We start from the raw sequence: 24,779 nt of genomic DNA on the forward strand, positions 1-24,779 counted from the left end.
CAGGGATAAAAATCCCACCTATCTGTCTTAAACATTAGAACAAGTCGAATGGCCAACTTCAAGGATAATGTTGGGCAAATTTGTTGTTGTAAGCAATGGAGGGCAATTTCTTCTTTAATCCCCTTGTGATTAAAACAACCACCATCTCATCTACAATGCTGTCTGTGATGATATTTTCAGTAACTGTGGTAACAATGGCTTTCCATAGAGGCAGTCATGCTATAAACAGCATGTTTGCTTCTCTTCATGAAGTCTTCACACCACCCAAAACACAAAGAGTAAGGTGCTCACAAAGAGCAACAAATCAAGTACAGCGAGGTACAATACTAGCCAGGCATGTTCTGTAATAAAAGTAAATACTATGCATAGGGTTCAAAAAGAGGTAGGATTCTAGCAGAGGCATGGAGAGTAATGTCAGGGGAGAAAGGATGGTATAACATTTTCAAACTCTGGACCTTATTTATGAGGCCTTGTGTCACTTTTACACTGCCGGTGCGTGCCTTTTTGTGACGCACCAGAGGTGTAAAAAGTTTGCCATTTTGCGTCATATTTACAAAGTGACGCATCTAGGGAGATGCGCCACTTTGTAAACCCCTGCGCCACATAATACCTGCGTAAGGTATAATGTATGCAGGGGGTGTTCCGACGCAAAAACGGTCATAGAAGTGACAGAGTAAAATCTATGAGATTTCACTGCGCCACTTCTAGGACTCAAGTGGGTCAATATCTTACTCATGCCTCATGTAAGACTGACGCAGGCACATTTAACATAAGACTTGCCCATGTGTAATGACCCATTGCTAAAGTTGTGTCACTTTTGTGACACACTCCAGCAATGCGACATTTTTGCACCTACAGATATGTCAGAAATACTGACGTATCTGTAACTCCTTGCGACATGATGCATCCTACTGTATATATGACGCATCATTGGTATTGCAAGAAGGGCGCAATGAAAAGTGATGCATCCCTGTTTACTCGCAGCAATGCGTCACTTTTCATAAATGAGGCCCTCTGTTCCTGAAGGCAGGAGTTATGCTGAGAACCATTGAGAAAAATGTGGCCCTTTTAGATAGAAATGACAAGTTTACATACAAACTGACTCCAAGATATAAATCAGAAAGCTTCCTCAAGATAATTTTTGCAACAAATTCTTTCATACCCTTTCTATTTGTATTCAAAGTTGAGCTTATTTCTTAAAAATGTAACTATCACACATTGGATCTTATATAATTGTAGCAAAATCCACAACATTTCACAACTATTAAATACCTTTTAAAACTGAATAGTAAATGTTGATTGTGTTTGATACAATCATATTATTTCATTACCACTTAACTAAGAATCGCATTTCTAAAAGTTGCAACATATTTGCCTTTTTAGCAAATTATTCAAAAATCACTTAAATAATTTAAAAACATTCTGTCTACTTATTACAAGGCTATAAATATCATTTATAGTTTTTTTAAATGAAGGATTTAAAAATGTTTTACAATTTAAAAAATTCACTTATGTCCATTAAAATTTGCAAAAATAGATGTTAGGTTTGATTCGTATAATGTCATAAATAACATGTGTAAATGAGAAACAAACTTATACTCAGAAATAACCTTACTACTGAAATCCCACTCAAAGTATTGCCCATGCCACTTTTTAACCGTGTAACTGTTTCACAAAGAGGCTGCAACTTTTTTGGGTAGTTTATTAATTTATAATAACTGATTAAACTATTGTTGAACTTATCCTGACTACTATGTTTTTAAAGACAATTCCCACCTTTCACCAGTTAAATCATACAATTGAATGTCCTGTAAAAATGTTTCTCACACCACTAGAAAAAAAGAGCAAAATGTATGTGTTCTTGCTTCCCTAAATGTATATATATATATTTTACAACTTTATTTTTGATTTTCTGTGCAATTAAAAAACAATATTGACAGATGGGAAAAGAAGTCATCAATGCAAGATGTACTATCAATATTAAGCATGGAGGTACAACAATGGTCAATGAATCTCGCAGAAGGTTGCTTGAGAAGAAATATACATTCACATCAACAGTGACAATCCAATAAGTACATAAGGCAAACTCTTCTAGAATTCCAGTCTCAGACAGAAGGTGGGAAAGTGTTTCTTACATGCCAGAATCAGACCTCGCATGAGACAGCGTGTGGGTTTCCTCTTTTACATCAAGATCCAGCTTATAATATTTCAACTATGGGGACCAAATTTTCCTAAATTTACGTGGGCAGCCCCTCGCCTTATAAACCACTTTCTCCGCAGCCATATATAGATCCATACTTGACTTCCACTCCGTAAGTGTAGGAATGCGTTGTGCACCCCAATGCTTGGCTATGTCCCTTCTGGCCACCACCAACCCAAGATTAGCAAGTAGGAGCCCATAACTTGTCAGGTCAATATCTGTGGAAATTCCTAATAGTAGGAATTTCACATCCATCCCAATTTTTGCTCTGAGTATTCTGTTAAGTTCTTCCACTATTGTGTGCCAGTAGGGCTGGACGTGACCGCATTCCCAGAGAGTGTGAATGTACATGCCTTGTTTCGCACGGCATCTAAGGCATGCAGGGTCCTCCACCCTCCCCATCTTGTGTAATCGTTCCCTATCATAGTAGACCCTATGTAGGATTTTGTATTGAATAAGACGCAATCTTAATTTGATCGCTGCCTCACGAGGGTGCATGAGGGCGGCTTCCCAGTCTATATCTTCAAGGGGCACTGTGGTGAGTACCCACTTTGCACGAAGTGGGCCAAGATTGTCCGGCATGTTACTGAGTTGCGTTTTGTTTGTCAAAGATATCGCCTGAGTCGGGATCGCCTCCTGAAGGAGTCTGCCCTCAAGGGGGCGTATTCTGGCAGCGGCACGTCGTCCAACCCTTCCACCCGCCAGGCATGACGAAGCCTAAAATATGCGTAATTTTGGAAACTGTGAAGTTGATATTTGGATTGAAGGAAAGAGAAAGAAGCCAGAGAGCCTCTCTCTAAGAGGTCTCCTATCTTCGAAATTCCAATGAGTTCCCATTTCTTGAAACCCCTCAGTTTCTTGATCTCAGGCAGACTCGTCCCTTCCCATAAGGGGGTCTCCCGTGTAGGTTTCCCCTCCCATTTCATCAATTTTCCAGCAGTTTTCCAGGTTTCTATTACCCATTGCGTGGCGGGAAGGAGCCATGCCTTTCCAGCACCCACATATTAGTAGTGCAGTTGCGAACATTACTGGAACTGGAGCCTTTCCAGCCTATATGCCGGGTGGTCCACTGGTGCATGATTTTATCCATTAATAATGATAAGGTGGGCCGCCCTATCGTAGGTTCTGATATCCGGTACGACCAACCCTCCGTTGTAGGGATTACGTTGTAGGGTCTACAATGCTATCCGTGGATGAGCACCATCCAATAAAAGGAGGCACGACTCACTATCAATAGAAGTAAAAATATTATCAGGTAGTTTGTGATATGTGTTCTGGAGAATGCAAAGAAGCTGAGGGAGCATCACCATCTTGTACATGGCGGCTCTTCCCATGATAGTCAGAGGAAACTTCCTCCACCGCTTCCCATCTGTCTGAAAATTAAGCAACACTCCCCGTATATTGCGATCCAGGCGAAGCACAGAGTTGGTGGTAATATAAAGGCCCAGATAAAGAAATCCCTCCTTGGCCAGCCGCAGGCAGCTGGGATAAGTGTAAGATTCTGGATCGCCACTTAATAGATAGAGGGTGGACTTAGTCCCGTTAAACTTGTAGCCAGCATAGCTGCCATATTCGTCAAAGATGTGTAAAAGACGTGGGAGCGTTTCCGTGGGCCGCGTGACATAGAGCAGAATATCATCTGCATATAATGATATGCGTTCTTCCTCCAGGGAACAGGAATTGGCTAGGAAGCCACCCAGGTCAGGTCGGGAATGAACCAAACATGCCAGGGGCTCCAGTATGAGGGCGAACAATAAAGTAGATAGGGGTCATCCTTGTCTGCTGCCCCGTTGTATCGGCCAACTAGCGGAGAGAGTGCCATTGACCCGGACTCGCGCCTCGAGCATGTTATATAGTAACGCCAGCCACTCTAGGGAAACCGGGCCGAAGCCCATTGTTTCCAGAGTTCGCCACATAAAGGGCCAGTGAATCGTGTCAAACGCTTTCTCTGCATCAAGCGTGAGAAGCAAATGGGGACTGTTGCGACCCTGTACTGTGTCCATCCAGTTAGCTAGGCGGCGTAGATTGAGAGGGGTAGCAAGCTCAGGCATTAAGCCAGACTGGTCTTTGTGCATCAACAGAAGAATCACGTTTAACAGGCGATGCAAAAGAATCGTGGCCAGGATTTTTGTTTCAAGATTAAGAAGGGATATGGGGCGATAGGATCCACAATCCTCTGGGGGTTTCCCTTCTTTGTGGATGACCACCACTGTGGCTAGCCGAAGGTCTTGTGGGAGACACCCCCATTCCTTTGATTCCAGGAACATCTTAAGGAGGTGGGGCGCCAACAATGCAGTGTTCATTTTGAAAAATTCACTTGGCAGGCCATTAGGGCCCGGAGTCTTACCTGCCTTCTGTTGACCCATGGCCTCAGTAACCTCCCCCAGTGTCAGGTCACCCTCCATGCTATCTCGTTCTTCAAATGTCAGGGTGGGCATGTCAATACCTTGAAGATATTGGCGTATCTGAGTCTCTTGCTTGGGTGCGGGCCTAGTAAAGAGCCTTGTAATATCGCTCACAAGCTCCCACAAAACTTTCCGGCGTGGTATGGACAACCTCTTGTTCTTTTATAGACAATACCCATCGTGACTCAAGTTCCTTCCGCCCCAGCCACGCTAACAGTTTCCCCGCCCGGTCTCAAGTTTCGTAAAGTCGATGCTGGGATGCTAGTTGGTGCGTTTTCACCTCATCAGTCGCAAGCGCTAAGTACTCTCGCCTGGTGATCTCAAGCTGCCGCAGATCCTCTGTAGTCATTCTGTCCTGGCTAGCCCCTTCTAAGGCTAGGAGTGTAGGTTCTAACTCTTCAAGCTGCTGAGTCGCACGTTTCCTTTTATGGGCCAGTATATTTTGCACCCTGTCACAGAGTACTGCCTTGTAAGCCTCCCACAAAGTGATCGCGGATGGGACAGAACCTTAATGTTCAGTCAAATACAGCTGAGAGTTGACACGGAGCTCCTCAGCAACTGTCTCATCTGGCAGTTCCCACGCATTAAGCCTCCATTGTAGAAGCCGTCGACCACCTCCACCACCGAGAATGGTCCGATATGCCCCAAGCCAGATAATCTATGTTGTCCACTCGTTGTATCTCCCCCTTCGGGGCGAGAAGATAGTCTAAGCAGGAGAACACCTTGTGGGTGCTGGAAAAATAAGAATATGTCCCCCAAAGCGGATGGTGGCACCGCCACAGGTCAGACAGTCCTAGCGACTCTAAATATCAGGCCAGAGGTGTGACATCGGGGGCGTCCCCTCGAGTTAAGGAGCGGTCCAGCAGGGGATTCAATACATCATTGAAGTTTCCTCCAAGGATATGTAGGGCGGTACCAGAGTGCAAGAGGAGCTCAGTCCATTTATCGAAAGTGCATTGTTGGAGCCGAGGGTCCCTAAATATATTTGCCTTGGAAAAACAACGGCTAAAAGAAAACTAAGGGAAAGAAGTGAGAGCCAAGCTCAATGACGTGAGTGACAGCAAGTTTTCTGCTGTCACTAAGGGGCTGATTATGATGGCGGGTGGACAACAGTCCGTCCACCAACATAACGGCGATGGGAACGACCACCAGATGTGCAGCGGTCCCACCGGCCCAATTAGGATGCGCCCGCCATGTTGGCGGGCGCATTTGGCCTTTTATCATTGCGGACGGTGCTGCTGGCTGCAGCACTGTCCGCAATGGTAAAAGGGCATTCACAGCATTTTCCTGCACCACATGGCAAGCACCATGAGGTGCCAGTCACCTGGTGCAAGGAACTGCAGGGGGGTACCATGGGTACCCCCCAAGTGCATCCGCACCCCACCAGGGGCCCGCAACGGGCCCCCACAGCCAAAACCCTCCAGCCTTTCCATGGCGGCATCGCCACGATGGAAAGGCATGTACCCACCCACATCATAATATGGCCGGCGGTGCCTGCTAGGCACCACCACCATATTACTAGCCCAGCTCTGCCCGGCCGGCAATCGTATCAATTGCGGACCAGCGGAAAAGCGGCGGCCAGACTTTGCATCCGCCGCGATACCCACCGCCATCATAATATGGCGGGGGGGGTCATTTCTCGTTACCCCCTCGTAATTAACCCCTAAGCTTCTGTCAGCTCTACCAGTGTCATTTACTTCATACCACTACTGTTAGGCAAAGGCTAAAAATGAATATGCCCATTTTTGGGCATATCTTCCTACAACAATAGTTGAAGAAAATGGGTTTTGAATAGTTGTTCAGCTGTTAGATTGAAAGGCGGAATACCAACCAGAGAAGGGAAATATTAAAAAGTGCTACACTAATTAGAGAATGTGATTAGAAAAGCATCAGGTCTTTGAATATCAGAACAAAAATAATAATGCAATTTTTCTAAATTTAAAAAAAAATCTAAATTGTTCAGACCCATCGTTGATGAATTTTCCATTGTAGTGTTTCTGGTTTTCCAATGTAAAGTTAAAGTTGAAATTTGTGACGTTTTCGCCTTGAAATCGCAGCCCCTTGGAAGCATATTCATCGGCTTGTAGGTGCTTGATGACATCTGGGAACCAGACGGACAAACCATAATAACTGTGAAGAGAAGACAAGTATTATAGGGACTATCAATCTGCAGTACAATTTTCAACAATCATGTTTGATGATAACATTGGTACATGTAGAGTCACCAACCAAGAATAGATAAATGCTTGAGCTTTGGGCACATACAATGGCCCACATGTTTTGGTCATGTTTGTACTGATAAAACGTGGATTTGCAGCATACCACCAGGCTAAAATTGACAAAGCACTATTTGGAAAGCTGTTTTGCTTAAATTATACCACAGTAATTATATAGAGGTTGTATGGTAGCAGAAGATGCACTATTTATGAGTCACTGACTCTGTAAGAATATTAGATAGCATAACTCATATTGCATATAACAAGATGTTTAATTTACAAGCTCCAATTCTGATAGGACCCTTTAGCCTTTCATCATCTTATGGCAAGCACAATGGTGCAGCACAAAGTTGCCCAATCTTTACACGTCATATATTACGACAGAAAGTGTTAACAAATACATGACATGAATGTGCACTTAGCACAACTTTCTTACTTGATTCAATGGTTTATGAAAATATTTCCCTCAATATTACTATAAAGAGTGCATTTATAGTAGAATTATAGTAGGATTAGAGAATCTACTCACAAGTGTGTTTAACCACGTTAATTAAGGTGTTTGAATGAGGTTTTAATGAACATAAAACCATTCTCGGTGAATAGATAATGTACTTACACAGAAGAAGCTTGACTTTCCTAAACGTGTGCTATAACGTGATTAAAACATAATGACTAGAAACTGTGATTAAAACCATCCTCATATATGTAGAATGTGACTTTGACACATTACAGTTTATGTAATTTGTGGATTAATGTTAAATGTTAATTTATTTAAATGTAGTTCTTAATTATACTTACACTTGATTTATTTTAAAGATCTACTGTATGCCACGGGTAGTTTGAATTCGATAACGTAATGGAAATGTATGTTCATTTATGTTTAAATGTGCACACGCATATTAAATGTGCACCAATGAATTAATGTTTAACTTGACCTAACAATTTAGCCCTGGATTTCACCATGCTGCATTTCATAAAATATTGTTTCCCATTTTCTGCTAACACAATATTTTTTGCAGGCATTCACATGCATTGTTAGTCTGGAATAAATGCATTACTGAGATACGGAAAAGAGCCTGAGAAGAAGACCTTGACGAAAGTACATGGAAAATGCTAATAGAATGGACTATTCAACAAATGTTTCAGTCTACGTCTGTCTGTCCAGTGTGGGATAAACCATTAATGTTGCGGTCTGCAACTTGGGAACTTGATGAGGACAATGGACCCCTGATGGTGTGATCAAGTTTGTGTTACTAAAGTGCACTCTGCATGTTGTTATATACTGTTGCCCCTGAACTGATTCCAGATCCTTCCCTACCTTGTGACCTTGCAGATCTCTCTTGCGGATCCCTTGAAGACCCCTGCAGGGGTGGCTCCTCCTCAGTAACGGAGAAACATTGCCCTACCTGCTGCAAGTGCAGCAGGCACACACAAATAATAAAATGGCTTGTCAATGTCATTTGACTTACAGGCGCAGTGTGAGTGTAGGGGGTGGGGCTGAATCCTGCGATTGAAGGACTACAGCTGTCCCTGTAAAGTGCAAGTTGGGTTGGATGGCTGGTTTGCTATGGCCAGCCCGACATACGCAGTGCACACCCAGCAATCCCATGGCTGGGAAACATCCGAGGGATTGCTGGCACAGCCTCGGGCCTCAAAATAAGCGCTGGGTTAGCCTGCTCAGAATGAGAGCAGCTCCAGGATTGGTTGTTGGTGGTCCCCTAAGTAGGAAGGAAGGCCTTCCTTTTCCTGCTCGAGGACGCTTACATGGGGAGAGAAGTGCCGCAACCGGGGTAGCAGTAAATATGGCGAGTTTGGCGGTGTCGAACCACACCATATTTTTATAGTTGTATCTGCCATCGGACACCTTCCCTGATTCCCTACTTCATAAATGGAATTTGAGAGGTTTAGACCTTAATGCTTCCCCTTTTGGTTCTTGCTTAAATGTGGCTTAGGCTAAAACTTCTTCCTGACCCATAGAGAACTCTTGATCGAGCTTCTGAGATGCTAACGCTTCCCTGCTTGATTCCCTTTTTCTCCTGACTTTACGTCCTTCAAAGGAAATTCACTGACTTTTAAGATCTTTGTTTTCTTACCAGCCTCTGGATCTCTAGTTTACTAATGTATAGGTGAGAGAGTCTAAGACTATTTTCCGAGCATCAGCAATGAATGCAACGATTCTGTATCACAGTCACAGAATTGCTTGTTAGCAACTAGTGACATCACCATGGATGTCTTTCTTGACCTTGTCTGCTACAGTTCTGCAACAGTAGAAAGGTTTAACAAAACACAGTTACTGCCCCTCCCTTCCCCCCCCACTCCAAGAGTATTTAATGGTTCGAGACTACACTCTCCCTTTCTTTCATGATCTCTGATGGGAAGAGGAACCATACAGACCCAGCGTTTGTGCAGGTAGCTCCGGCAGTGAAAAAAAAAAGAAACATCTAAACAAAGAGGAAAGAAAATAAAGGTAGCTAGCGAGGTTCAGGGGTTCATGATGAGTGTGAATCCTGGTGAGCCAACCCGAGCCTTTTATGCTTCCGAGGTTAGAAGCTGCAAAAACTAGTAATAGTAGCATTTGAGGGAGAAGGACAGTAATAAGCACTTTTTTGAAAACCAGTTGTTAATACAAATATCATGAATACAAGTTAATATTTTGGATAAGAAACTTGAAAATGTGCCATTTTAAAAGAAATATAGTAATTTCTAACTTTACACTAATGCATTTAGTGCAAGTTGCCTCGGAGTTCAATGATCTAATAACAGCAGTTGGCATATGGTTTTGTGGCTCTATAAGGCTATGAACCTGTAATGTCTTTGTAATGTACAGTTTGTAATACATGTACGCCTTCACACCCTGCATAAAAAACAGTCTTTCTTTTTACAATGTAGTTGGGACATCACAAGTCACCTGTAATAGAAAATGATGTAAATGCTCAGCTGCAATACCATATTGTAGTTGAGGTGTAATGAGTGGAGAAGTGTGGCTCAATGGTTAGAGCGGCAGACCCTGATGCAGAGGTCTAGCCCGGGACCAGAGTTCAATTCCCCGCCTCGGCAGGTCTTGGGCTCAAAAATTCCACGGACCTGTTAATTCTCGCCTTGGTGCCTATTCCAATCATGGAGTGCAACTCTGGGCAATAGCTTGCTTAATCTCCACAACGGCCCCCACAACGCTAAGGATGCCTGGCCTCCCCCTTGGGGGTGCCCAGGAGTGGACACCTCACAGGGAAAGCCAGGATGGGTTCCACAGCGGTATTTGTACAAGCTCCTTGAGACCCTTGCGGGTGACTAGTGTGCTATACAAGTATCAATTTACATTTAATGTCACATGCCTGCTACCAGACTCAGCTGACAGTGAGGATAGTAGGCAGGCCATGAAGCATAATTCTAACTACTATTTAAACATACAAAGTGAGAACTAGTTTCTCAGCTCTTCAGAACTCATTTACCCTGAAGATGAATATCCAGTATAAGATATATTTATGGCAGTCTGTTCATTTTTTAACTGCTCATTATACAAAAGCAGAATTATTTCTTCTTATTACAATAGCTTTTCAACTAAAACCGTTTTTGAACATGACTTAAATTAGGATGGTTTTAATGTAATAATTTGAAACAAATGAATATCTGCATATTTGTTTGTTTTCGCAATACAAAGTCCTTATTCTTGGTATCTGCAACCATACTATGCCTTTCAAATCAAAGGCAAAGAGACCAAGAATGTAGGCATTTCAGGAAAAAGGCAATAGTGTAACTATGTACTGTATGGAATAAAATACTTCCGCCCTATGTGAAGAGGTTCGATGGTATGTGCTCCAAATCTCATCAGCTCCTTAAGGCAGGCCTTAACCACATGAGCGCTAGCGAAATTCTGCCCCTGTGCTTGTTTTTTAAAAAACCCATTATTCATGACGAGCTGGGCTCGTCATGAGCGTGCGAGGAGGCTACCTCATGACGAGCCCAGCTCGTCATGAGCGTCGAAGGGGTTAATAAGTAAAAACACTGCCATTTGGAAGTGATTGGTATAAGCGTGAGTATAGGCTACCAGTAAATAAAAGAAAGAAGGAATTAAAGAGCCTGGCTTGGGAATCCCTGATTGAAGCCAATTTGCTCAAGGACACCTCATCATTTTGGCATGTCATCAATGGTCCTCTTTTTACGGACGAAAGTGCTCCAAGGCTGGAGGCACCCATCAACCACTCTGATTGGGTTGTCCACTTTTCAAAGATTTATTCTATCCCTAGGCCTGACCTTACAAGCACTGAAGGCCCAGCATCACAATATTAGTTATGTGTTTCACCTTGGACAAAGGTGAGCAAGCGCAGTAAAGCCCATGACCTGGACGGCATCCCCATTGACCTCTTCAAGGCCAATGTCCCTTTGTGGGGCCCAATTTTAACTAGGGTATTTAGGGCCTGTTGCCGCTATATTGAACAGCTTGTCGGAGGCTGTGACAGTATCAATCTACAAGAAAGGGGATTGTTCAAATCAGTCCTACAATTGCCTCATTTCACTCCTTGACTCCCCGGTGAAAGTCACAGAGAGAATACTTCTGAACAGATTAGAAGAGTGGGCCATAGCTAACAATATTCTTTCTGACCTACAGTATGGTTTTCGTATTGGCCTTGGAAGTATCGAGTAGGGTTAAATCTCAACTTGATTACACTTCAATGATAAGGGGCCAGCGGTTTTTAGCCTTTGTTAACCTGTTAAGTGCATTCAACTGTGTCCTTCACAGTAAGTTTTGGGACATTTTATTTAAGCTCAGGGTGGACCCACCGATAATTGCCCTCCTTAGAGGAATATACTTAGGGGGCAAGGCTAGGGTACGCTTTGGTTCCAGAGGTGAATTCACTGGCATTTTTTCTTTTAATGTTTTTTTTAATTTTTTGTAGTTTGAATTTACAATCAATGAAATCATGAATACACAATACAAACTGGTTGTTTGGCAGTAGCATTTGCGTAGGGCAAAACATATAGCAACAGTTCCTCTGAAAGAGAGCATGAGGTTACATGTACATATACATTTACTGAGGGTCACAACCGAATTACCTACACTTATCGACAATGGGTCAGGTATCACAATTTTCAAGGCTCTTTCCCCGTTCTCCCCAGTAGCAAATCCAGTCCCTCCTCCTCTGCACCCAGCTCCAAGCCATAATATTTTATCCATGGAGCCCATATCTTTTGGAATTTTCGGGGACAACCCCTTGCTTCCTATGTCACTTTCTCCGCAACCATATAGAGATCTAAACATGTTCTCCATTCCTTGAGTGTAGGGAGTTAGTGGCCACCCCAGTACCGAGCTATGTCCCTCTTGGCTATCACCAGCCCCAAGTTAGCCAACATGAGTTTATGACGTGGCAAATCCACATGTGTTTGGATTCCCAGTAGGAGGAATCTAGCTTCCAACTCAAGTTGGGCTTCCAGTATATTGTTAAGTTCCTTCACTATCTTAATCCAGTATGTTTGAATCCTGCTGCACTGCCAGAGGGTGTGTATAAATGTACTGCGTTCTGTGTGGCATCTGAGGCAATCCGGGTTGTCTGCTCTCCCCATAGTGTGTACCCTTGCTCTGTCAAAGTGAGTCCTGTATAGATTTGATTTGATTTGATTTGATTATCGGATTTATAGAGCGCACGAATGCCCAAGGGCGTCTTGGTGCTAAAGATGACTGAAGACTGCTCGCAGAATGAGAGGAGAGGTGTATCGAGACGTCGTAAATTGGTTGAGCAAAATTATTTCGAGAAGAGCCAGGTCTTTAAAGACTTTCGGAAAGATAGCAATGATGAACTATTTTTTATTGCTATCGGTATCTGATTCCAGATCATTGCTGTATGCAAACCAAAGCTTACCCCCCCCCCATCTAAGCTGATTAAATCTGGGGGTTCTAAGTAGCATGACGCTACTAGACCTAAGGGTTCTCTGTGGATCATATTGTCTTAATTTTTGCTTCAAAAACTGGGGCCTGTAGGATTTTATACTGAATGAGCCGCAATCTTAGTTTAATCCCGGCTTCACGTGGGTGCATAAGGGATGCCTCCTAGCCAAAATCCTCCATTGGCCAGTGGTGAGTTCCCATTTGGCTCTAAGTGGGCCTAGTCGTCAGGCATATTGTTAATTAGTGTTTTATATGTCAACGAGAAGGCTTGAGTCGGAATCTCTTCCTGCAAGACTCTGCCATCTAATGGGGCATATTCCAGCAGCACCTCCACATCTAGTCCCTCTGCTTGCCAGGCATGTTTCACTCTAAGATAGGTATAGGATTGAGTGTCATGAAGCTGATATGTGGCTTGAAGTGAGGTGAATGGGGCCATTGCACCTTTCTCTATTACATCAGCCTATTTTAGAGATCCCTATTAGATCCCACTGTTTAAAGCCTCTCAGTTTTCCAATCTCAGCTAGTCTAGTTCCCTCCCATAAAGGGGTCTCTCTTTGTAGGTTTCATGTCTCATTTTCATTTGCTTATCAGCACTTGTCCATGCTTCCAGCACTATATAGTGTAATTGTGTGCGCTTTCGAATAGTAATCTTCCCAACATGTAGGTGGGTTGGTCTCTTGGAGTGTGGTTTCATTTATTAATTATAATGAGATGGGCCGCTTTCTAGTAGGCCCTGATATCTGGTAAGGCCAGAACCCCATTATATGGGTTGCGCTGCAATGTTTGCAGCGCGATTCGTGGATGGGCCCAAACCCATAGAAGCAAGCATAGCTCGGTGTTGAGGGCTGTAAACACGGTCTCTTGTATTTTGCAGTAGCTGTTTTGCAAAATATAACGCAACTGAGAGAGTGTGATCTTCTTGTACATAGCACCCCTCCCCATGATCGTTATAGGGCGTTTCCTCAACCTCTAGACATCTTCTTAAAAGATTAGAAGGATTCACATGATATTGTGTTCTAAGTTGGTTGCTACGTCAGTGGTGATACAAAGCCCAAGGTAAGTGAACCCCTCCGTGAACAATCGTAGGCAGCTCGGGTAGGTCTGGGGCTTCACCACCCTTCCCACCGAGTACCAGGTGGATTTACTCCAATTAATCTTATATCCTGCGTCAAACCATTCATACTCACCGATGATTTTAAACTTGTAGTTCAGTCACTTGTTCTTTCACGTATTGATTATGGTAACGCCATTGTCAACGGAATCCCCAAGGTCCACCTTGCGCCAATCAATGATATGATGATATGATGAATGTGATGACCTATTGTTTTTAAACTCCGTGATACAATACGGAAATCTAACTTTTAAAATTTGCTAAAAACTCGCATTGCTCACACTCATTTTGCCACACTTTCACCGTTGGGTGTAACGTTGCCATAGGAGACGCATTGCTGAATTCTGATTCGTCTTCCCCTCTGACTGCAAGAGGGAGGACACCACTTCCTGGTTCCTGGTTCCAGCTGCTTGGCGGTTAGCGCTCTAGCAGCTGGGTCTCGAGGGGCTACTTAGCCCTCGCCCCTCCATGAGCGCGCAGCGGTCGCGCGCAGTGAAGCCGAAGAGTAGCCAAAGAGTAGCCCGTCTGCGCCCGTCCGCGACATGACGGGGCAAGGGGCCCTCCACTCTGCCTCTTCCCGGATATAATGGCCATGATACCACCTACTCCTCCTATAAGGTACACAGTACAAGATCTCCTTTCCTTACAACCTCAGGACAATCATACATGTACCAACAGATTATCCATATGCCCTGAAGGACCTTTCTCTTGTATTTCTTGTGGTTTCCAAGCTACCCACACCCATATTATAATTGGGTCACCTTGTGATAATCCTCCGATCGTTAAAGGGTGGAAAAGTTTTCTGTTAAATGTAAGGTCTCTCCCCAAACACCATGTACAACTTTGGGACACCCTACATAGCATTAATCCTGAGATTTGCTTTATCACCGAAACGTGGCTCAAACCCCACACTATCCCTACCATCACCTTAGGGCTACCTTTGGGATATAAAATCCTTCGCCAGGATCGCATTGGAAAGGTAGGAGGCGGCATCGCTATCATTTACAAAGATACTTTGAACATCAGAATTCTAGAACAGGTACTGCTACCTACCATGGAAGTAATTATCTTCCACCTTAAAATTAGCCTCACAGTATACTGGAAAGGTGCACTAGTATACCGTCCACCTGGACCCAATGCTGGGTTTTCCTTAGCCCTAACTGAGCTTCTAGCTCCATACATTAAAGCCAATGAAAATTTCATCCTACTTGGTGACTTTAATTTCCACATTGACATTACAGACCGCTCTGATACAATAGCACTTGTAACTGATCTCGCTTTATTAGGCCTTCACCTCCGTAATAATGGGTCCACCCACATTGGTGGACACACCTTGGATTTAATTTTCACTTCCCTCCCTAAAGTTTACTGTCATCCTCCTAAGTATATCCATTGGTCTGATCATAAATTGTTAGACTTCTCTTTTCTGCATCCACTTGAACGCACTACTTACCCTACCACTCAGTCCATTCAACGTAGACCATGGCACAAAGTCACTCCTGCCAGATTCATGCAAAACTGGAAAGAACCAGTGCTTTTGAGCTCGGATGACATAGAAACATCTCTTTCCAAATTTAACTCCTCTCTGACATCAGCTATTAATACTCTAGCCCCTCTGAAAACCATCAAACAACCAATCATGGCCAAAAGAGAAATATGGTACACTGAGGCCCTTAAAATAGAAAAACAGAAATGTAGGAAACTAGAAAAGTGTTGGAGACGGACACGTAAGGAGGAAGATAAGGAACAATACCTGGCAGCTATGAATTTTTATTATAAAAATATCAAAAAGGCTAGGAAAATCAGCCTTACCTCTCAAATCACCGAGGCAGGCAACTCCACTCGAGAGCTATTCAGAGTCATAAAGACCTTCACCAATCCAGCAATGTGTGAGACCCCAGATATTTTCTCTCAGGATCTATGCAATAATGTCTCCCAGTTCTTTGAAAACAAAATTGAGGGGATATATGAGAAAATCATGCAAGTCGCAGGTCCCCCAAAGAATGTAGTTTCTGAAACACCTCTTATGACTACCCCTGGGAATACTCTACATGTGATCCCAGAAATAACTTTACAGCAACTGAATATGCTCATTACCAACATGAAGACCGGTTCCCCTAACGATTTGCTCCCTGCTAAATTGATTCCTTCTTTGACAGAATCCTTAGGCCCATCCATCCATAAACTAATAAACCTCTCCTTTGCCGAAGGAAAACTCCCACAACATTGGAAAGAAGCGGTTGTGAACCCTATCCGTAAAAACACCACTCTACCCTGGTCAGAGCTCTCCAACCTGCGCCCTATCTCCCTCCTCCCTTTTGTTAGCAAACTGGCTGAGAAACACGCCAACACCATCATTTCCAGCTTTATCGAGGCGACAGGGGGCCTGGACCAATCACAATCTGGGTTCAGGCCCAACCACAGCACTGAATCTGCCCTCCTCTCGGTGACTGACAAGATCAAAATGTCACAGGATAGAGGGGGTTCCATGATTCTAGTGCTGCTGGACCTGTCTGCGGCCTTTGATACTGTGTCCCACAACATCCTTCTCAGCCGCTTGCAGGGTGTGGGGATAGGAGGCTTAGCACTATCCTGGTTGGAGAGTTTCCTCTCCGGAAGATCGCAATCAATCAGCATTGGCCCCTACAGATCCAGCTCGAGGGTGCTCACAAAAGGGGTGCCACAGGGCTCTTGTCTCAGCCCTACATTATTCAATGTTTATGTGGCCCCCCTTGCTGAGATTGTACGAAAATACGGGTTCACACCAGTCTCTTACGCTGATGACACTCAGCTCCTCTACCCTTTCAACTCCCTTGGCCCTAAAGTGAAGGAAAACTTTGCTGAGGGTATGAGGGCAGTGTCACATTGGATGGCAGCAAACTGCCTCCAATGCAATGTGGCAAAAACAGAGATTATGCTCTTCGGCAAAGCTAATCTCCTGTGGTCTCCCGATTGGTGGCCGCTGGACCTGGGTCCAGCCCCAACATCAAAGCCACATGTCAAAAACTTAGGGGTTAAAATTGACCAAAAACTAACCCTCAAGGATCACACGAACCATATTGCAGGATTGTGCTTTCACACCATCGGCCTTCTAAGACGAGTCTTCCCATACCTCCCTGATACCCATAGGAGGACTCTCGTACAGGCTCTGGTCACTAGCCGCCTGGACTACTGCAACGCCCTGCTGACACTTGCTAACGCGGATGCGGTGGGACGTTTGCAGGTAGTCCAGAATACGGCGGCTAGACTGGTCATGAATGTACCACCTGGGACGCCATCCAAGCCCCTACTGGAGGAACTGCATTGGCTTCCCATACGGCAGCGAATTAGTTTTAAAATTTGTTGCACGGTACATAAAGGCTTATATGGAGATAGCCCCAAATATCTCGCCCAATCACTAGAGCTGTATCAACCCTGTCGGTCACTCCGCTCCTGCAATCAAGCCCTCTTGAAACCACCAGTCACAAAAAAATCTAGACAGGGAGACCGAGCATTCTCCTCAATTGGCCCCGCTCTATGGAACAAACTTCCCATTGAGCTGAGACTGACTACTAATCATATGTCTTTCAGAAAGTCTCTAAAAACTTTACTCTTCCGTGAAGCATTCCAACCGTAATAACTACCTCACCATATCTGCTAACTGTGACATTCTGGCCCTGATGAGCAAAGCGCGGAGATACCCTCACGGGATTGATTCCTGCGCGATATAAGAATTTAAATAAATAAATAAATAAAGCTGTGCTCAACCTTGCAGCCAGACTCATCACAGACTGCAAACGTTTCGATCACATCTCCCCAGCTCTCAAATCTCTTAAATGTCTCCCAATCGAAGGCAAATCTGCTTACAAAACTGCCTGTATTACTCATAAAGCCCTCCACCAAAACACTCTGCAGTACCTCTCCAAGAAACTCCTCATTGCTGGCACCACTTGACCTTTGAGAAGCACCAACACCCTCCTCCTCATCCCACCTCTGCATAAAAGGAAAGCCACACAATCTCGCTCCTTCTCAGGCAATGCCCCTACTATCTGGAATGCCCTCCCAAAAAACCTGCGCTGTAATCCCTCCTATTCCAGTTTCAAAAAAGACCTCAAAACCCACCTCCTCAATTACTATTGGGGATCCTAACATGTACCCTACTCCTGTTCACTTATCATCATACTATATTTGTTCAGTAATATATGTCCTTCTTCCTGTACTCCATTCTACCTAATTACTTGAAATGTATAGCTCCAGCTCCTGTTTATCTATCTTGATTTGCATAATGCTCATGTTGTTTTTACTCTGTATATTTCACATTGTTGTTTCATTACCTTTTATATGCTTTTATACCATGTTTGCCTTATACTATTCTAATCATGTAAAGCGCTCTGATACCTCTGGGTCTAGCCAGCACTATATAAAACTTTTAAAATAAATAAATAAAATAAAGCTTCAAGCTCATTAAAAGGTATGGAACACGCCAGCCTGCTAATCTCTTTCGCAGCTGTATCACCAGTGCTGCCTGACGCGTTTCGAAGTCATCTTCTTTATCAAGGGATGTTGATAAAATGAAGTGGAGCACAGTCTGGTCACAGCCTCTTAAGTACACGTAATTGTGATCCCCCTGATGGGCTCTTATGAATAAAACTGCGCAAGATGGTCTGGGAGTTGCAGTGCCGGAGGGAAGTACGTTCCCTTTAAAGTGCCTTACCCGAAAACTCCCCTGAAGGTCCTTCTACTCACTTTTACCTACAAATGTTATCTATTAGACCTTAAGCCTCCCTCTTGTGTAAATAGTTATATTCCCCTTCACATCCAAGACCTAAAACTGCAGTAAAATCATTGTGGGAGGCTGATTTGGGACATTTTTGACCACCTTCTCTCTGGGACAAAAATACACAAAACTTCTTAAATGGGAACCCTTAGGCAGGCACTATTTTTTCACTTATAATGGGCTTTTCTTCACTCCACATTCCATATCTAATTTTGCTAATATAGCTGATTCCAAATGTTGGTCCAGCTCATTCACGACCAGTGACCTAGAACATATGTTATTTTTATGCCCCAATACTTTCATGTTTTGGCGTAAGGTTTCTATGTAAATTAATTGTAATTTTCAAACATGCATTACTTTTAGTTTTGCCTCTCATTTTCTGGGTAGCCTACACAGTGATTGGCAACCTTCCTATTCCATTAATAAACTGCTGGATCTTTTGCTTGCCAATGCTTTTCAACAGATTATCACTTATTGGAAATGTACACCTAATAAATCTTATAAAGCCTGATGGTATGCAGTTTGCTATCAATCACAGGTTAGAAAGACGGTATGTTGAATCAATTTGTGTGTTACATAGCAGTGATTCACTACGGTTACCCCTTAGTATCTTTCTGGAAACCATTGGTGCCCGCACTAACACCAAGCAACTATCATTATTCATTACTTTCAAACCTCCCTGAACAGTATTGGATTTGCCAACCCTAATATTCCAGCTTTTCTGATATTTACTCTTGCTTGATGTTTATTTAATTATTGTTGCTCATACATAACTGTTAGTTATACTGAGTTTTTTTATTATGGTTCACATTGTACTTGTCTTTCTTTCCTTTATCACTTTCTCCACCCCTGCAATCCCCTGAACCTCCATGAAACCCTATAAACAAGCTTATATTCTACTACAATTATTAATTATGCTTCTTTTACTGTAACTTCTTTATTTGTTATACTATTGTAATGTTCATCATACTTTGTTATTGTTATGATGATGAGAATATTGCTATCCACTTCTAAACTTGCCTGGTGTTAATTGTCTTCTTCTAATAAAGTTTGTTAAACTGAACATCTGTCAGCACATTCAACAGTGGTGGCATAGCCAAGGCCTAATGTCCTTAAAATCTCTACTGGCAGAATGTCTCCCATGTGGAATCTTATACTTTAAAATACTACATATATTTTCAAGCAGTCAAAATATTATTTTTTCTGATAGGAGTAAAATGCCAGTTGGTAACAAACGCATTTGATTAGAAAGAAGTTGAGCCACATAAGTTCTCAGTTAAATATATGGGGAGCAAATAAACTTCAGTTAATCTTCTACAGTAGAGATGTTCTGATTCTATAATAGGCCTTTCTGACTGTGGGGTGAACAGCCATATTCCCCCCTGTCAAGAGAGTCTTGCATGTATTATAGTTTAGGTTTGATAACGTATACAGAGAAATATTTGCTTCTCTCCCAAGATGGTCTGTTCTAGTCTAGCAGACACCGCCAGAAAGGCCTAGTGGGATTACATCATTCATTTCTGTACTGTTCTTACACTTGCATTCTGTTCATTTATTAAGTTCATGTAAAGCTCCCTGTCACCCTTTGCTGGATCAGGTGCTATATAAAACTATTAATTAAATACAATACAGTTAAATGTAAATGGGACTTTGATGTCCCCTTGAAGGATGATGTAACCTGGTAACAGCACCCAGTCAGTATCGCCAGTTTTATAGAATTGCAGAAGAAGGAAGGACATTGAGGTGCATATGTACAAGAAACTAGCAGAGTGCGGTGTTATGCCAAAATTAGTAATGCCGTGCTCTTTCATTTCAAAACGCAGGAATGCTCCGTATTTACAAAAATAGGGCACACCCCTGCATTTACTCTAGTGCTGGTGCTAAAGAAGCTGCCAGGTGCCAGCGCAGGCACCATAGCCCCAGTTTGCTAGAGTGCCTCTGCTGTAAGGGCGATTGCTTATGTGTAGGAAGGGACAGCTTCCTGCACATTAACAATCTTTACAGGCGAATTGCTCTATCCATGTGAATGAATGAATGAATGAATGTTGGATTTATAGAGCGCGTGGTTACCCTGGAGCGTCCCAGCGCTGTACCACTGGGGAACCCGTCCTGGCTTTCCCTGTGAGATGGTCCCTTTACTGGCCATCCCCAAGGTGAAGCCAGGCATCCCCGGCGGTGGTGGGGCTGGAGTGGAGATTAAGCAAGCTATTGCCCAGAGTTGCAGCGTGGGACCCCATGGTTAGAGTGGCACCGAGGCGAGATTTATCGGGCCCGCTGACATTGGTCCTGCACCCGGCCGCGTCGGGAATTGAACCCTGGTCCCGGGCCGACCTCAGCCTCCGGGTCTGCCGCCTCTAACCGTTGAGCGACACTTCACTTCTGTGCTGCAGAATGAGGCACACATTGAAAGAGCAATATATAAGGAGAAATAAAACAGTTTTCCTCATTTTGCCTGCTTAAGACCAGGTATTTCCTGGTCTTATTGTTGGTGCTGCCCCATACCTTGTAAATATGGGGCAGCATCAAAAAGCAATGGGTGTTCCAGCAGATGCCCAGTACAACACCCATTGCCCACTCCTTTCACGCTAAGTTCTGCATAAATAGGGGCATTATTTACAAGGGTGAGTTAAACCATGTTCAGTGGCTTAACGCCACCTTGTAAATAAGGCGAAGCACTTAACGCCACCAGAATGTCACAAAAAGTGTTGTTCTAGTGGCTTTAACTCCTTGTAAATATGCCCCCAAGTTTTTAACAGTCAGATTAAGTCAGGTTAGTTTTTAGTCCAGAAATGTTCCAGGACAAAGCACCAAAACGTCCCTGATAAGTGCTACATGGGTAGGTAGCAATCCCCATTGTAGGAAAGGTGGCACTTTCTGATTGCTCGTTGGGTGAGAGCCGTGATGAGTAGAACTACTGTTGTACACTCTTGCCTTTTGCTGCCCTCATAAGGTATAGTTTCAGAAAGCATCAATCACCAGAGGTAATACTCGCAGGCCACACCTTTTTATGATGCATCCCGTAACTTTTTATATTTACCTGCAAAAGCTGACTACACATGCAGAGACGTTTTAAGGCAGGCATGGGCAAACTGGGCCCTGGCCAGGGCCCCAGCCTTTCTTGGAGCCCCCTGATAGTCTGCTCTGTTCTGCAGAGAGTCCTGTCCTGTTGCCCTTGAGTAATTCTTAAACAGATGGTTTTAGATCCATTTACCTTTCATTTTTTTCTAATGTGGGTGATGTGCGAGAATCTATTACAGGTATTGTGGAGAAAAAGGTGTTTATGTTTCATACAATATCCCCCAAAAAATGGTTCTTTTGGATCAAAACAGTAGTAATAGCAGTTATAGCAGCAGTCATATTAGTGAGCTGCTGGTGTGTTGCAATATTGAAAACACCCCTCACTATCCCTGAATATTAGATGTAAACACATTCCTGTGCACGGTCAGTGACCTGGCTCAAGAGGGTATAACAACTGGAACATAATTTCAAAGCTGTTACGAGCAGGGGCCCCCATAATATGTTTGGCCCAGGGCCACCAAAATCGTTAAGATGTCCCTGTACACATGAAAATATAATAGAGCAAGTTCATTTCTGAAAATGTGTTCACGTGTAAGACTCACTCCCGGCGTCTATTTCCTCTGAATTAGTGGCCTCCGTGGTGTACAGGTTTCCCAGCTGCCTGCTGAACGTGTGCGAGGATGTCACTTAAACCATGTGTAAGTTATAGCTCTTTTCGTAACTTGGGCACATCATATTTTAAAATGCTATCTAAACTGATGGACGGTGGAATGATGAACCCCGGCGACAACAAAGCACAGAAACAATCTTACCCAAATGACAGAGTGAGCCACACCGTGGACAGCTTGATGGTGTTTTCTCTCACGGGGTAGTTGAAACATTTCATAAATGTTAACCAAATCTGTAAGGGGAGAAAACAAGTCATGTCATTTTGTGTGCAGGTGACATGTTTCTTTAAAAAAACTTTATCGGTGAGAAGCAAGTGTTTGGGTTAGAGGTAATTTACTTTAAGGAACCTTCCTACTTCTCGAGAGCTTGGAGGGTCATCATTCACAGCCTTGAGAGGAAAGGCCCAAGGCTTGCAAGAGTACATCAGTACACGTGGCCTCTATCGGATACCACCCACAGCATTCTTTCTCCAGAAACTCACCTCTAGAAACTCACCTTTCTTCTGGAGAAAGAATGAATCATTCTCCATGAAGTGCAAAATCATGCCCACTGCTAAAGTTTGCTTCCTAGAGCTACATAACAAGCTTGTAGCAACTGCTCAAAGTATTGCATCAGTATAATATTAATATAAATGGCAGATTAACTTTATTGTGCATTTTTATTGAACATTTTCTGAAAGTACTTATCACTCCCGAAAATCGGTGGGCGACCCCTCAAGCCTGATCAGAAAGGCCAATGAGAAACAACAAGCTGCACGTATGAGCATTGAATCCCCTCTGCAAGTCAGTTTATACTCACTCCATACAACTCTGTGCGGATGCGAACCCAGCATCTCTTGTACCACGCCCCTGTGTCCATCGCAATTTCTATGAACTCGTCAATCTGTTTTGGGGTTTTTATTCTATTAACCTGCAAGAAGCGGAAAAAGGTGAAAAGTCCTGCACGAACGGGTGAATACTAAAGTTACACATGGAGGAGCGACAGGAATAACACCAATAGCAGCTGAAGATAACATTACTTTCATTTTGACTTCCAAGTACAATCAACATATTACCTACACTGAACAATGTTGATCTAAAACTCGCATTTACACAAGGTTTTAAGAATCATTTTTAATAAAAACAGGGAAGCGAATGAGGATTTTTGAATTCACCTTTATTTGAAATGCTCTAATTTGAACGTACAGACCATTAACCAATAAAGTATTCAGACAGAGGCCTCTAAATTACAACAGAAATCAGTTTTAAGAGTAAAATATTTCTACTTTCCATTTTTAATATTAATATTCCGATGCAATCTAAGCATTTGTCTGACGTTTTATTAGACACAACCATACCTGTACAACTGCTATCAAGATGAACAAAGCTGGGCCGATCCTATTTTTGTAAATTAGGGAAGGGGCAGCTGACTAAACACTTACCACAAGTAATCAAATTTCACTTTTCCCTACAAAACATTTGACAAGCCCCAGATCCAGTTATGAAGTACGTTTTCTAGTACTGGAGGGCGAGCCAACAAATTAACAGGTAAGGCCGAGCAAGTGCCGAGTCAAGGGTCTGGTTCGGCTCTTAGAGCCCATGCACGAACCCTTAAAATATTTGCTATGTAAATCATACTATAAAACTTCAGGTAAAATATGATAAAATCTCGTCAAAATTAAAAAACGTGCATTTCTTCAACATCAGGAACCCTTGACATTACTACGTCACATTATAATACTGACGTACTTATTAAAAGAGATTTTAAACATTTACCATTAGTGAACTAAGAAGCAAGTCAGTTTTCATGTAAACCCACTACAAGGCCCAGATTGTTACAGCATATGGTTTATTAAATCAAACACAATAGGTTTACAAGACCCCAGGCCAGGCGCCCCGAACAATTAATTAAAAAAAATAACTGTTATTTATTCCCGAACACCACACCCAAGGACCGCACGACATCCTGAATAGAGGGAACATTTTGAAACTTTTTAAATGTATACCTGAACTGTGCCACATTGAATCTAATGATATAATCTCAATTGAGTTTAAATCCAGCAGAAGTAATCAACCCACAGAATCAACGTTGATCACTTTCTCAACTGCAGCAATCAAAGAACAGGTAACATCAAGGTCCGACCAATTTAATAAATGGGGCATCAAAATAGTTCTCCTAACTGAACCACGGTATCCCTCGGTTTCTGCGAAACCCCCTGTCATACTAGATGAACAGGGACCACTATTCTTCTCAATATTAAGATCAGCTAAAGGCCGATCCCCAGTAAGGGCGATCCACCCAAAAATAGAGGAGGTCAAAACCACGGCGATTGACTGGGCCTGGTTGCCAGCGACCCTGGACAGGGGAAATCCCAACTGAACTCAACCCGGTCTCTCAGTGTGTTAATGGAACATCAACGGCCTTCCCTCAAAGTTCCAATCCCCAGATGTGATTAAGTTTTTAAAAAACCACGAGGTTATAATATTGCAGGAAACATGGTCCTTGGTCAGCCTTCCAATAGAAGGACATCTGGAGTACAGAACA

General features: G+C 43.2%; 1 protein-coding gene across 1 annotated transcript in view; it reads right to left on the reverse strand.

Annotated features, from left to right (window-relative positions):
* The window catches only part of SV2C (synaptic vesicle glycoprotein 2C), a 703,553-nt gene that overhangs the window by 55,062 nt on the left and 623,712 nt on the right, over window positions 1-24,779 (reverse strand). The window contains exons 7-9 of the mRNA XM_078677323.1: window positions 23,055-23,165; window positions 22,400-22,488; window positions 6,571-6,735 (exon numbers count right to left, since the gene is read on the reverse strand). Of these exons, the coding sequence (XP_078533449.1) occupies window positions 6,571-6,735; window positions 22,400-22,488; window positions 23,055-23,165 (365 nt within the window). The remainder of the gene's footprint in view (window positions 1-6,570; window positions 6,736-22,399; window positions 22,489-23,054; window positions 23,166-24,779) is intronic.

This window comes from Lissotriton helveticus, chromosome 2_1 (assembly GCF_964261635.1).
Source record: "Lissotriton helveticus chromosome 2_1, aLisHel1.1, whole genome shotgun sequence".
In the NCBI taxonomy this organism is placed as follows: domain Eukaryota; kingdom Metazoa; phylum Chordata; class Amphibia; order Caudata; family Salamandridae; genus Lissotriton; species Lissotriton helveticus.